We start from the raw sequence: 13804 nt of genomic DNA on the forward strand, positions 1-13804 counted from the left end.
CCTTCAACAAACAAGTAACCAGCACCAAGTTTGCGCTACCCTGGGGAAGAGGAGGACTGTAAAATGAACTCAGGGCTGTAGCCCCTCCGCGCTGCAGGGGCACAGCCAGTCCCCTCCGGCGCTGTTCCCGCGCCCCCACGTGGGCCCCCCTCCGACCTTTCCCCGCCCCAGCGCGGCCCCAGCAGATCCGATTGGCTAGTCCTCGAACCCGACGCGCGTGGGCGGGGCCGCGGCCGGAGCTGGCCCGCCCTCCGGGAGTGTGTCTGCGGGGGGCGTGGCCTGCACCACTGACGGGGGCGGGCCGTGGGGGGGAGCTGTTTCTGGGGGGAGCTGTTTCCGGGCCGAGCCGCCCCGCCCCCACGTGGGCCCCGAGAGTGTAGAGCGAGAGACAGCGGTGTCAGGAGCAGCCGCTCGGAGACATAAGCGAGGTAGGTGAGCGGGGCCCGGACTCGAGGAGATGGCGGGCTTGGCGGCGGCTCCACGGCGAGGCGGGGGCTGTGGCTCATGGAGTCCAGCGTTCCCAGATTGTGCTGTGCGCCTGAAGCGCTGGCGGTGGAGCCCCTGCTTGAGGTAGACAGTCCTGCTTCAGCTGATGTCCTACTTCAGTTGGGGGCCCGGGCCCCGCGCCTCCTCTATGGGGTGCACCCTCTCGGAGACCGCCGGGGCAGCCTCCGTCAATGCAGAGCCCGAGGTGCCGCGCAGAATGGGGGAGTGCAAACAATAACAGCCGCTTTGTGCTGGGCGTTGCATGCACTGGCCCTTTCAATCCTTACAACAACCCGCTGAGGTTGGTTCAAGTCCCCATTTACCAGATAAGGAAACCGAGGCCACACAGCTGGAAAGTGACAGAACCAGGATTTGTTCCCACGTCTATCAGACTGCAGAGCCCACATGCTTAACCATCTACTACCAGCAGCAGCCAGGTGCGGAATCATGGTTCTACCTCTCCCTCCCCAACCCCTTCACCCACAGCTCTCCACAGCCCATCTCTGCCGGTAAGCAGATTTGAAATCTGTTTTTAAAGTATCAAGGGGTGATGGTGGTCACTGAGGATTGGGCTGCTGGAGACCTGGATTCAAGCCCCAGATCTGATACTGACCTGCTGTGTGATCCTGGGCCGGTGTCTGCCATTCTCTGAGCCCAGTTTCACCATTGTTTCAGGGATGTAATCAGCAAGCTTTAAGAAGCCTCTCAGACTGGATATTTTAGGAGGCTGTGGAAAAGGCAGCTTCTCCTTCTATCTCCCTGAGGAGAGTAGGCTCTTCAGAGCCCTAGGACAACACTGAGGTCTCATTTTTTCCTTTAATCCCTGTATCTAGCACTGGGGCAGGCCCAGAGTAGATATTCAGTAAATGCATATCCAGTCAGTCCCTTTTCAGAACTGCCTGACAGCTGCTGTCCTGGGCCCTTCTACAGCTTTGGATTTTTTAGCCCTGGCCACCTTCTACCTACCTGGCACTCCTGACTGTGGCAGTGGCACGGCCTACCCAGCCAGTGGCAGAGCCTGCTAGAGCTGGCAGCAGCACACAGCCCTCTGTACCCAAACCACAACCTCTTGAATCCTCAGCAGAGCATATGGGGGGGCACAGGCCCTGCAGCTTTTTCTCAGCACCTCCTGGTGGCAGCTCTCAGGGCTCAACTTAGGTTACACAGGTTGGGGATGTTGGCTCCTAAGGAATCACACCTTCACGATGAATCTGAAAAACTAATTCATGCTTCAATGTCTTCTACTCCAGACTCCCACAGACACAGGTCCCTCCCACAGCACCTGGACTACCCCTCTACTCAGGCATTGGTGTGGCATTATTTTATTTCTCCTCTACCACATAAGCTGATGGAAGGCAGGGACCCCACCTTAGACATCTTGAAAAACCCTTTGGCCCTCAGGAGTTTAAGTAAATGTCCTCCCTACTGGGTGTGGTGCAGAAGGAACAGTGCTGTGCCAGGAGATCTAGTTCCAGCTCAGCCCTACTCCTGGTAATAAAATTAGCTACACATTTACTGTGTGGTTACTTGGTGCCAGACACGTACCTCAGCACTATCTCTTTTTTTTGGTTTGGGTCGTGGTGGTTTTTTGGCAGCTGGCTGGTATGAGGATCTTAACCCTTGACCTTGGTGTTACAACACTGTGCCCTAACCCTCATCACTATCTCTAATTTTCTCCACTGCTTTGCAAGTTTGGTAATATCATACCCATTTTATAGATTACGAAATGAAGACTTAAAGGCCAGGAACCTTGCTCAAAGTTACACAGCAGAGCACAGACCAGACCTGGGACTGTTTAACCCTGAAACATGGTTCTCTGTGCACTGCCCTATACAGCCTTCCCAGAAAGCTGACCTGTACTAATGTGGCTGGCTTACTCCTATCTTCAGTGTGGTGTCACAGAATTTAAGCTCCCTTGATTTGGGAGAAGTGCCCTCCCAGTGTGTGAACATCTCCCAAACTTTGAGGGACTTTTCACAAAGCAAAACCCCAGCCTGTGTTTGGTTCTGTGAAACAGAGATGAGACCCAGGGGGCACTAAGATCTTTATAAAGCACCTGTTGTAACGGAGTGACTTTGTGTGGTATAGGTAACAGGACACTGGATTAGAAGCTAAGAGCTGCAGGGTCACTTCTTAACTCTGTACTCCATTCACTGTGTGATCTCAAACAAGTCCTGTCACCTCTCTGCACCCCATTTTCCACATTAAAATGTTAGGGATTAAACTTTTTAATTTTTTAGCACTGTCACCCATTTCTCAAATCTGCCTCTGAACCCTAAAATAAAAAAACATGTCGAAATGGAGCTGCAGTAGTGAGACCTCCACATTTACTCTTAACCCTGCCTACCTCTTCCAGGCTCCTCAGGGCGAAATTCAGACAGCCAGGCTCCTAGGCAGCCCTGCCCAGTAGCTTCTGATAAGCAGAAGGCATTTGCTCCCTCAGCCTCCTAAAGGGGATGGGGAGTTGAGGGCAGTGGAATGCAGCTTTGGATTCCAGGAGCCAGGGGCCTGCTACAAAGGTTGTCCCCTTGGAAGTGAATCAGAGACATGTAGACCTGGCTTCAGAATCTGACTTGACTCTCCAGAATGACTTTGGGCAAGCTGCTTAACCTCTCTGAGCCTCTGTTTTTGTATCACTAAAAGTTAGGACAATTCTTGCAATTAAATGATATAATATAAAATATAAAGTACTTAGTTCAGTATCCAGGACATAAGTAACACACTCAGTATATTTTTCTGTTGTTTCTTCCATCTCTCCAGCACCCAAAGTAGAGACAGTATGGGCAGAGAGACACCTACTGAATCAGGTGTTTATCAGTATTATGGGGTTTAGTATTTAAAACCCTGCATTTGGAGTTTAGAACAAATTCAAATTCTGGCTTAGTCTCTAACTAGCTGTGTGGTCTTGGGCAAGTGACTTAACCCCTCTGAGCTAAGTTAACTCCTGGTAGACATGAGCAAAATCTTGTGCAAAATGGGCAGTCAGGACCTCATATCTGCTGGATGATTGCTCATTTGGGGGTTGAGACATTTTTGAGAAGGCCTGACGTGCCCCACCCATGACTTCCAGAGACACAGGCCTCTCTTGTATCAGGTGATGAGGCTGGCCTACTGAGGGGTGTGATGGTTGGGTGAGTCCCTCTGTGTCTCCTGATAACTGCAACCCCACCAAGGAGGAAGACCAGATAAAATGGGCCCCTGATCTGGTAGTGAGGGAGCTAAAGGGGCCTGAGAAACTGGGGAGAAAGGCAGCATCAGCATACTAACCCATCCCCCAACTCCCAGGAAGTCGAAACACCAGAGTTCCAGTCCTGCTGTTTTAACAGTCTCTAACTCACTGTGTGACCTTGTGTAAGTTCATGCCCCTCTCTGGGCCTTGAGGTTCCATTCGTACAAGGAGCAATTAACCTGCCAGCCCCCATTTTCTATGGCTCTTTTTTTTCCTCCTACTTGGCTATAGGGTGCTTCTCCAGGCACCTCCAAAAGGAGGTGTCTAAAACAGAGCTCTCCGCCTTCTCTCCAGGACCAGCTCCCCACTCCCCTCTTCCTGCTCTGTCCCTGTCTCTGCTGCCCTCCAGGTCAGGTGAGCTCAGAGCATCCACCCTAAGGGACTGCATCTTGGCTGCCTTAAGATGGCCCTTCCGTTTCCACCCCTCTGACCCTCCCACATCCTCTGTTCCCCTCTGCTTCCTGTCCGCTCTGCTCAGCCTGCAAGATTTATCTTCCTAAAGCCTGGCTTTAACCAGGCCCCTCCCCTACCCCCTGCTCAGAAATCTTCCCTTCCTTCATGTAATTAAATATTTACTGTGTGCCAGAGTCAGTGTGTGGCAGGTTGCTGTGGGGGAGGCAAAAATGCACCCGTTCTAGACGCTGCCCTACAAAAGCTCTGTCTACTGGCATGAGATGAGACAGGCCACAGAGAACTGTTATGTAAGAGGGATTGCGATATGGGCAAGAAGAAAGCCTCAGTGGGAGAGGGGAGCAGAGCCCAGTGGGTTTGGGTGTGGGGTTGCAGAGAGAGCACAGCCTTCTAGGTAAAGGGAACAAGGTGAGCAAAGCAAGAAGGTGTACCTTGTGCTTGTGGAGCCACAGGAGTCTCCTGGGGCTAGAAGAGACAGTTATAGTGGCCATTCTTTGGGAAGGGGGTGTGTGTGTGTGCATGCCTGCCTGCCTGTCCATCATGCACAGTGCTATTTGATCTTCTTAGTGTGTGCTGTACCTGACAAGAAGTCCACGTACCAAGGTGTTAACAATGCTTTTCTCTATAGGATTACTATAAAATTACAGGGGATTTTTTTCTTTTTGCTTATCTGTACTTCTCTGAAATTTCTGCCATGAACCTGGACATTTTTCATGGAATAGACAAAGTTTAAATATTGGCTAGATCAGTGCTTCTCAAACTATGTGTAGGGAAGGATCAGTTCTTTTTTTCTTTCTTTTTTCTTTCCAATCCACTGATTGATAAAGGACAATAAAAATAAGTTACTAGAAAATTGTAATTTTTAAAATAATCATATAAAATACAAGCCCAATTTTTGTATTATTAGATTCAGATTGGTGTGAAAGCTTCAAAAAGCTTGCTTTCATTTCCCTACTTATCTTGTGGATAGACCAGCGAGGTTTGGTGAAGCATGCTGTGAGTAGCACTGGACTGGGGGGCAGGGTAGCAGGAATCTGGAAGAGCAGTATTCCAGATGTGACTCCTTCCTAGGGACAGGGACGATACCTCATGTGCCTCTGGTCATCCCCCATAGACTGAGCACGCAGCAGACTCCCCAGGTGCCCTCGAGTCCATCCAACTGACGGCCCTGTGACCCACTTGCCCACACCATGCAGCCCCAGTCTGTTCTGCACAGCGGCTACTTCCACCCACTGCTTCGGGCCTGGCAGACAACCGCCACTACCCTCAAGGCCTCCAACCTCATCTACCCCATCTTTGTCACGTGAGTCCCCAGGAATGGGCCAGGCCTCTGATCTGCCAGGGAGGTTGACTGGAATGGGCATCGGGATTGCTGAGGGTGACAATTTGTGCTGTCAGTTTGAAACTCAAGGTATTGGAAGTGGCCTCCTGAGTTAAAGACAGCAGTCCTAAGAACAAGATAAACCTTGCAAAGAATTTAATCATCCCATTTGGAAAATAAGAATAATCCTTGCCTGCCATTCTGAGCTCTTACAATAAGACAGAAGCCGAGAAGGTGCTCTGTAGATTGTAAAGTGTTATGTACATGTGAGAGGTGGCAATTGTGATTATTAATAATAGCATCAGCAGAGCTTTAGTGAGCTCTTACTATGTACCAAGGACTATGCTAAGCACCTACATATATTATCTCATTTAATTCTTTTTTTTTTTTTTTTTTTTTTTAAAGATGACCGGTAAGGGGATCTTAACCCTTGACTTGGTGTTGTGAGCACCACGCTCAGCCAGTGAGCGAACCGGCCATCCGTATATGGGATCCGAACCCGGGGCCTTGGTGTTATCAGCACCGTACTCTCCCGAGTGAGCCACGGGCCGGCCCATTATCTCATTTAATTCTGACAATATTCCTATGAGGAAAGAATAGATATTACCCCTAGAATGTCAAGTCCACAAGGCAGGGATTTTTGTCTGTATAATTCAGTGTTGTATCATCAGAGCCTAGGACAGTACCTGGCACATAATAAGTGCTAAATAAATATTTGTTGAATGAATGAATGAGTGCACCCAGGATACAGATGAAGGGCCTGAGGCTCAAAGAGATGTTATAACTTCAAGGTCAACCAGTCAGTAAGTGACTGGGATAGGACTTCAGAGTCCTCGTTCTTAACCATTTGACTCCTTCCTGTGGTTACTGTTCTTTTTGTCCAGTTGCTCTTGTTGTCACTGTTACTCTTGTTGTTCCTATTATTATTTCAGGCCCTGGGCTTGGCCAGGCAGGGGAGCCAGACACTGGATCCCATCCCCTTCCCACCATCTCCACTCGCATATTCCTTCCCAGCTTCCCAGCCATCCCTCCCAGTCATCCCCTCACCACCAGCCCTTCCCACAGCTACCACTCCATAGCCCACCCCCCACTCTTGCAGGGATGTTCCTGATGACGTCCAGCCTATTGCCAGCCTCCCAGGAGTGGCCAGGTAGGAGATATGGAGGGGAGGGCAAAGGGATGGTAGAAGGAGAGATTTCACAGGTGGAGGTGCCAGGAGGCAGAGGTAGCCTTCAGCTCAGTAGAGAGAAGGGTTTCCTCAGAGTTGAAGCTGTTCCACAACAAAAGATGCAGCCTCATAAAGCAATGAGCTGCCCATCTCCGGAGGCATCACAGCAGACGCTGTTGCGGAAGGGAGCTGAACTTCAGCTGGGAGTTCCATAAGAGTGAATTCCACGCTCTTGCCACTCAGGGCCTTGGTTTTCCCACCTGATGGGTGGGTACAGTCCTGCCCCTCCCTCTCCCATGGGGCTTGAGCCCTCCTGGTGCTATGTGCAACTTGGCTCTTAACAGAGGCACAGTGCAGAGGGGTTGGGGGCACGCTTGCCTGGGTTATGCTTCCCTTCAGCCCCTCCACTCCACCCCCACCAGGTATGGTGTAAACCGGCTGGAAGAGATGCTGAGGCCCCTGGTGGAAGAGGGCCTGCGTTGTGTCCTGATCTTTGGCGTCCCCAGCAGAGTTCCCAAGGTGAAAAATTGGAAGAAGGGTTAAGAAGGGAGATTGGGCGAGGGTGGGCTGAAGCACCACAGTGATCGCATCCTCACTCCCACCTTGTGCTGGCACTGGGGCCACAGGTGAATGGACATGGTCCGTGTCCTTCAGACAGCACCCATGTAGGGGTCAGGAAGCTAAGTAGGGCTGCGACACCCTGACTGGGTAAGTGAAGTCCCCTATCTGGGCCTCTGCTGTCCCCTCTGCAAATGGGGCCAGTCCTCTCCAGTTCGTCATACAGGGGCTGTGATGGTGATAAAAGGAGAGGGCCAGAGGGGGCCAGCCTGTGGCTCACTCGGGAGAGTACAGTGCTGATAACACCAAGGCCGTGGGTTCAGATCCCATATAGGGATGGCTGCTTAGCTCACTTGGGACAGTGCGGTGCTGATAACACCAAGGCCGCGGGTTCGGATCCCATATAGGGATGGCTGGTTAGCTCACTTGGGACAGTGCGGTGCTGATAACACCAAGGCCGCGGGTTCGGATCCCATATAGGGATCACCAGTTTGCTCACTGGGTGAGCATGGTGCTGACAACACCAAGTCAAGGGTTAAGATCCCCTTACCGGTCATCTTTTAAAGAAAAAAAAAGGAGAGGGCCAGAGCTGTGCTCTGTGATGGCTGGCCATTGTGCCTTCCCAAAGGCTTCATGTGACAGACACACTGTTTTGTCCTTCTGCCCCTAGGATGAGCGTGGCTCTGCTGCTGACTCTGAGGAGTCCCCGGCTATTGAGGCAATCTGTCTGTTGAGGAAGACCTTCCCTGACCTCCTGGTGGCCTGTGATGTCTGCCTGTGCCCCTACACCTCCCATGGTCACTGCGGTGAGCTCCTTCCCTCCCACCAGCCTTGCTGCCACCCACACTCCCACTGCCCAGTTCTTCCCAGGGTGGGGACAGGCCAGGGCCCAAAATACTCTCCCAAACACAGCCATCTATGCTGCAGGGCTCCTGAGTGAAAATGGAACATTCTGGGCTGAGGAGAGCCGCCAGCGGCTGGCAGAGGTGGCACTGGCCTATGCCAAGGCAGGTGAGTGAGCCACCAGCAGGGATGGGCACCTCTGAGTCAGGAAGGTGGCAGAGTGGGTAGGAGGCTCCCAGATCTCTGAAGGCACCCTCTCTGCCCCTTAGGATGTCAAGTAGTAGCCCCATCGGACATGATGGATGGACGTGTGGAAGCCATCAAGGAGGCCCTGATGGCACACGGATTTGGCAACAGGGTATGGGCAGGGAGTGCGGGAGGGCAGGAAAGGGTCGTGGGAGGTGAGGAGAGAGTCTGGACCAGCCCTGCCCCCATATCTGCCAAGAATTGCAGAACTGAGGACAGTGTGAGATGAGGCTCTTAGGATCCATCTCAATCTCTACACCTCAGATGGGGAAACCAAGCCCAGAGCTCCAGTGGGACTAGAAACCAGGCCCTCTACTTCCCAGCCTAGGTCCTTTCTCTCCCTGCTGCATCGTCCTGGACATCTTGAAGGGGCTGACTGAGCCTAGACCACCATTGTCTCCCTTTAGGTGTCAGTGATGAGCTATAGCGCCAAATTTGCTTCTTGTTTCTATGGACCTTTCCGGTGAGTGTGATGGGCAGGGTCTGCTCTTAAATCCCTGGTCCTAAGCTGGAACCCATCTAATGACTCTGCTTGGCAGGGATGCAGCTCAGTCAAGCCCAGCCTTTGGAGACCGCCGCTGCTACCAGCTGCCCCCCGGAGCACGAGGCCTGGCCCTCCGAGCGGTGGTGAGTGACCAGGGTTTGAGCCCTACCCTTCGTCCCCCTCCCAGGCACTGCCCACACTATGCCCTTATCCCTTAGGACCGAGATGTACGGGAAGGAGCTGACATGCTCATGGTGAAGCCTGGAATGCCCTACCTGGACATTGTGCGGGAGGTCAAGAACAAGGTGAGCACAGATCAGAGACAAAGGGGACTTATAGGGATGAGAGAGTTTGTCCACTGACTCTGGGACCTTAGATTAAGAGACTCTGGAATCTTGGAGTTGGGAGCAGTCTGCCCCTCAACAGGAATCCTCTTCTCCACTGTGACCTTCTATGCCAGGATTTCTTGCTCGCAGGGGCCTTTGAACAGCTCTGGTTTAACAGTTCAAGACAGGCAGCAGCAGCGACTCAGGGCATGGGGCTCCAGATGGTCACAGATTGGGCGGGAGGAAGGGGCACTGGCAGAGGCATATCTACCCTCCACTTCAACCTGCCTGCCCATTGCTGCTTCTCTGCAGCACCCTGAGCTCCCTCTCGCTGTATACCACGTCTCTGGAGAGTTTGCCATGCTGTGGCACGGAGCCCAGGCCGGGGCATTTAATCTCAAGGCTGCTGTACTAGAGGCCATGACCGCCTTCCGCAGAGCAGGTAAGCAGGCAGGGGTGGGGTTTTTTGACCCATGCTTCAGAGATTGATAAGCACTTTACCCAGACAGGGAAACAAAGTCATGAGTTTTATGTCTGAAGATACTAGTGGTCTAAGCAGACACAGATTGAGGAAGGAATGTGGAACTGCAGAACAAAGCATGGAACTGTGAAGAAAGCAGAGCCCTCTATTACTTTTTGGTTGTGAAAACTTGGGCGAGCCACTTCTCTGAAGTTCAGTGTCCTCATCTGTAAAGTAGGGATAAGATACCTGGTGTATGGTTGCCCTGAGGAGTAAATGAGATAGTATGTACAATTGGCATATGCTTATCACTCCATAACTGGGAGCTGGTTTTGTTAGTATAGCACACGAGCATGGGAAGGGAACTTGCAGCTTATCTATTTCCCCCGCTGTGCTTTTTATACTTGGGCAAACTGAGGCCCAGAAAGAGGAAGTGACTTGCCCAAAGTCTACAGCTGACCGAAGCTGGGCTCAGTCTTTATGTGGTGCTGCCCCCAGGCTGTGCCTCTTCATGGTAGCCACCTTCCCACCCAGCCCTCCTCTCCCAAAGATGTGCCCTGAGCTGATGGCCTGCCCCTCCCCTGCTCCCTGGTTCTCTCCCAACACAGGTGCTGACATCATTATCACCTACTACACGCCTCAGCTGCTGCAGTGGCTGAAGGAGAAGTGACGGGGAGAGTGTGCAAGACCCAAGAACTAGAAATTTAAAAAGTTCCTGGGGCCTTGAAGAAGTGAAAACCAAAGTAAATGCTGCTTTTAGAACAGTGCCCTTGTGCCCTCTTCCTGCTCACATGCTGGTGGGTGCCCAGCAGCCCCAGGTGTTTTCTGCCAGCAGGCTGAATCTCACCACTTAACAGCCGCAAACTCACGGATTCACCCGAGCTTCCCCGTCCCTCCCCTGGGTCAGCCCTGAGGCTCACCTTCGCCACCCCCAGCTCTTTCCTCTGGTATGGCTTCTCCTTGAAAGCAACCAGGAGTCTTGGGCACAGGCTTGGCGTGGCCTGGGAGAGAGGCTTGGAGCATTAGGGAACAGAAGAGCAGTTGGATCTTGGATCCTCGAAGCTATGGAAAGCTGGGACTTCTGGCAGCAGAGCGGGGTGCTGGTACTGAGGCCTAGATCGATATCCCCAGTTTAGAGTTGAAATTTGCTGCAATTCTGCTGGAAGGCTTCCCTCACAGGCCAGTGGTTGCAAGGCTGCTTAAGATCTCCTGTCCTGTGAACCATAAACCCAGAGAAGAATTACTTATTAACGAGCAGAAACGTTGCCTGAGGATCAAAATCCAGAATCAAAGAGGGAATTCCCGACAGCTGGAGATGCCACCACGAAAAAGGCTTTTATTAAGAGACACTTTTTGAGGGCCGGCCTGTGGCTCATTAGGGAGAGTGTGGTGCTGATAACACCAAGGCCTTGGGTTCGGATCCCATATAGGCATGGCCGGTTTGCTCACTGGGTGAGCGTGGTGCTGACAACACCAAGTCAAGGGTTAAGATCCATTTACCAGTCATCTTTAAAAAAAAAAAGAGGGCCGACCCCGTGGTGCACTCGGGAGAGTGCGGCGCTGGGAGCACAGTGACGCTCCCGCCGCAGGTTCAGATCCTATATAGGAATGGCCGGTGCACTCACTGGCTGAGTACCGGTCACAAAAAAGACAAAAAAAAAAAAGAGAGAGAGACATTTTTTGAGAACCTCTGCTCTGTGCCCAGGCACAGTGCTGGGTACTGGGAACACAGAAGGACAGACCTCAGCTTATCTCTTTATGGAATGTATACAAAGAGAATGGAGGAGACAGAGCAGTTACAAATTGTGATAAGAGCGTTGAAGGAAAGAAAGGATCTGAAACAGAATAACACGGGAAGGGCCTCTCTTGAAACGATGGTTGGGAAGCCCTCCCTGAGACCCCTGAGCAACAAGGAAAGATCCTTACAAATAGTAGATGGAGGCACACCAGAGCCCAACAGAACAGGACATGTGCAGAGACCCAGCAGTGGGAGGAGCTTGGCAGGGCTGTGGGAGCAGGAGGAGGAAGAAGTGGTGGGCAGCAGACTGGAGGTTGGAAAGGTGGGCTGAGGCCAGATCCCGCTCTTTGTGGGGAACATGGATTTTATTTTACATCTGACAGGAAGCCATCGGAAATATCCTACCCAGGAGTTATGTGTGGTCCAGATTCCCATATTATGCCACTATGGGAGAACTGGAGCAGCAAGAGAGAAATCAGGGTAGTGGCAGTGGAGATAGGAAGAAGCAAATATATTCAAAATACATTTTAGAAATAGAATTAGCAGATTTTACCAATACTTTAAATCCAGGGAGATGAAGGGGAAGGGAACGAGAGGAAGCAAGGGTGCCTTCCTGGGTTTCTGGCCCAAGTAAGTTGATGGGTGGTTTCAGTTCATTTTTCTGAGAATAACACGTTTCCCCCTAGTGAAAGTAAAGGCTCAGCGAAAGAGGGATAGGTTGCACGTCCACCTGCCCATCTGCACGGTGACGGAATCCCACTCTAGGATCAAATCAAGTTCAGTTCAGACCTTAAAGCAAAACAATTCATTTTAAAATTTAGAACTATAAACTCCTGGCTATTCCTGCAATCAGACCAGTCCCCTCTGACTCCTCCTTATAGTCTTCCCCAGAGCTGTAGACAACTCACCTTAAGACCTGATCTCACTGTTTCCTCAGCCTTCTGGAAGGTGGCCAGCCAAAATCAGGACTTGAGTCCCAAAGCTTCACCTTACAGGGAGCTTGAGCCTGGACCTGCCACCTACGGGCCCGAAGCACTGATCTGAGAGAAGCCATTGATGGGCAGTGGTAGACCAGACCAGAAACTTTAGCTGTCTTGGCTTCTGGGTCTCCAGTCTCTCAGCCCCTGAGCTCATCTCTGGTTAAAATGATTAGTTTGGAAGGGAAGGTTCTTTGAGGCTGTCCCAGACTCATGATCACCCAGCAAATACTTGTACAGGGACTGGTTCTCTTCTGTGTACAGAGGATGCTGTCCTTTAGGTACACGCAGTCCAGAGGAAGCAAACAACTGTCCAGACCCCTAGGGGAGCACATGGTAAACACAGCAGAATGAGGATGAGCCTGCCTGAGAACCGGGAGTCAGAAACATGCACCAATGACATGGTGACAGGTGCTGTGAAGGAGGTCACCAGGACCTGACCTGATTTGAAGGATCGGAAAGTTTCTCCCTGAAGGACTGACATTGAGCTGAGACCTCAAATGAGCAATGAGTCTAAGACTTAATTAAGGAATAGCATTCCAGGCAGAGGGAACAGTTGTGCAAAGTCCTAGAGCTAGGAGCTAGAAGAACACAAAGCTGGTATGGCCAAATCACTGGGAAGGACAGGAAGAGGTGGCCTGAACTGAGTGGAGAGAGAAATCAGCACCAAACCGTGCACGGGCTCAAAGACCACATTAACCTTTTCAGACTTAATCCAAAAGTGAAGGAAACTCTTTGAAGGATGTTAGGCAGGGGAATGACTCAATCTAATTTGCATTTTATAAAGCATTTGACAGTCTTGTGGCAGAGTACAGATGAGAAATTTTGGTGGCCTGCACTGGTGTGACAGTGGGGCTGCAGAGGGGAATGGACTTAGGATGTGGTTAGGAGGTAGATTAGATGTGAAGGATGAAATTGGCTTGACCCTCTGGGTGGCTGATGGGCCATTTACTCAGATGGGGAGGCTTGGAAAAGGAACGGGTAGGGTCAGGGTGGAGGGGGAATACTAAATTTATGTTGGGATGTTTTGCAATGAGAAGCCTATATCTAGATAGCTTATGTGACTCACCTGAGGGCCACTCAGCAAGTCTGGCAGAACTGGATTAGAACCTTAGCCGCACAGAAGACAGCAGAGCAGGGATTTGATCCCATGTAGCCCTGCTCCAAGGCCTCAGCCCTGAATTACTGTGCATCCCACCTCCCAATAATCAGCAAGATTAGGAGTCTAACATAATGTTACATAGATGCTGTTCAATTTATGATGGTACTACATCCCAATAAACCCATTGTAAATTGAAAATTTGTCAAAAATGCATTTAATACTTCTAACTTACCAAACATAGCTTTTAGCCTACCCCACGCTTAGCCTACAGTTCGGCTAAATCATCTAACACAAAGCCTATCTTATAATAAAGTGATTATAAGGAATTTTCAAGGAAAATTCAGAAATACAATTTCTTCTGAATGTGTCACTTTTACACCATCGTAAAGTCAAAATATCTTTTAAGTCGAACTGTCATAAGTCGGGAACCTTCTGTAATTAGCTCCAGTAATGGG

At 51.0% G+C, this 13804-nt stretch overlaps 1 protein-coding gene across 4 annotated transcripts; it reads left to right on the forward strand.

The window, feature by feature from the left end:
- Window positions 1-334: 334 nt before the first annotated feature.
- On the forward strand, window positions 335-11364 carry ALAD (aminolevulinate dehydratase). Of its 4 annotated transcripts, none has more exons than XM_063081992.1 (13): window positions 336-428; window positions 4010-4069; window positions 5241-5429; window positions 6547-6597; window positions 7038-7134; window positions 7844-7979; window positions 8101-8184; window positions 8286-8374; window positions 8670-8725; window positions 8802-8889; window positions 8965-9051; window positions 9385-9514; window positions 10141-11364. In XM_063081992.1, exons 3-13 carry the CDS (start codon window positions 5317-5319, stop codon window positions 10200-10202), a joined length of 993 nt encoding a protein of 330 aa, XP_062938062.1. In that variant the 5' UTR covers window positions 336-428; window positions 4010-4069; window positions 5241-5316; the 3' UTR covers window positions 10203-11364. The 4 variants fall into 4 exon arrangements, with proteins under 4 accessions (XP_062938061.1, XP_062938062.1, XP_062938063.1 ...); XM_063081993.1 differs by having other exon boundaries at window positions 4010-4064; XM_063081991.1 differs by lacking the exon at window positions 4010-4069 and having other exon boundaries at window positions 335-428.
- Window positions 11365-13804: the final 2440 nt, after the last annotated feature.

The sequence above is a fragment of the Cynocephalus volans genome, chromosome 17 (assembly GCF_027409185.1).
Source record: "Cynocephalus volans isolate mCynVol1 chromosome 17, mCynVol1.pri, whole genome shotgun sequence".
NCBI classification, from domain to species: domain Eukaryota; kingdom Metazoa; phylum Chordata; class Mammalia; order Dermoptera; family Cynocephalidae; genus Cynocephalus; species Cynocephalus volans.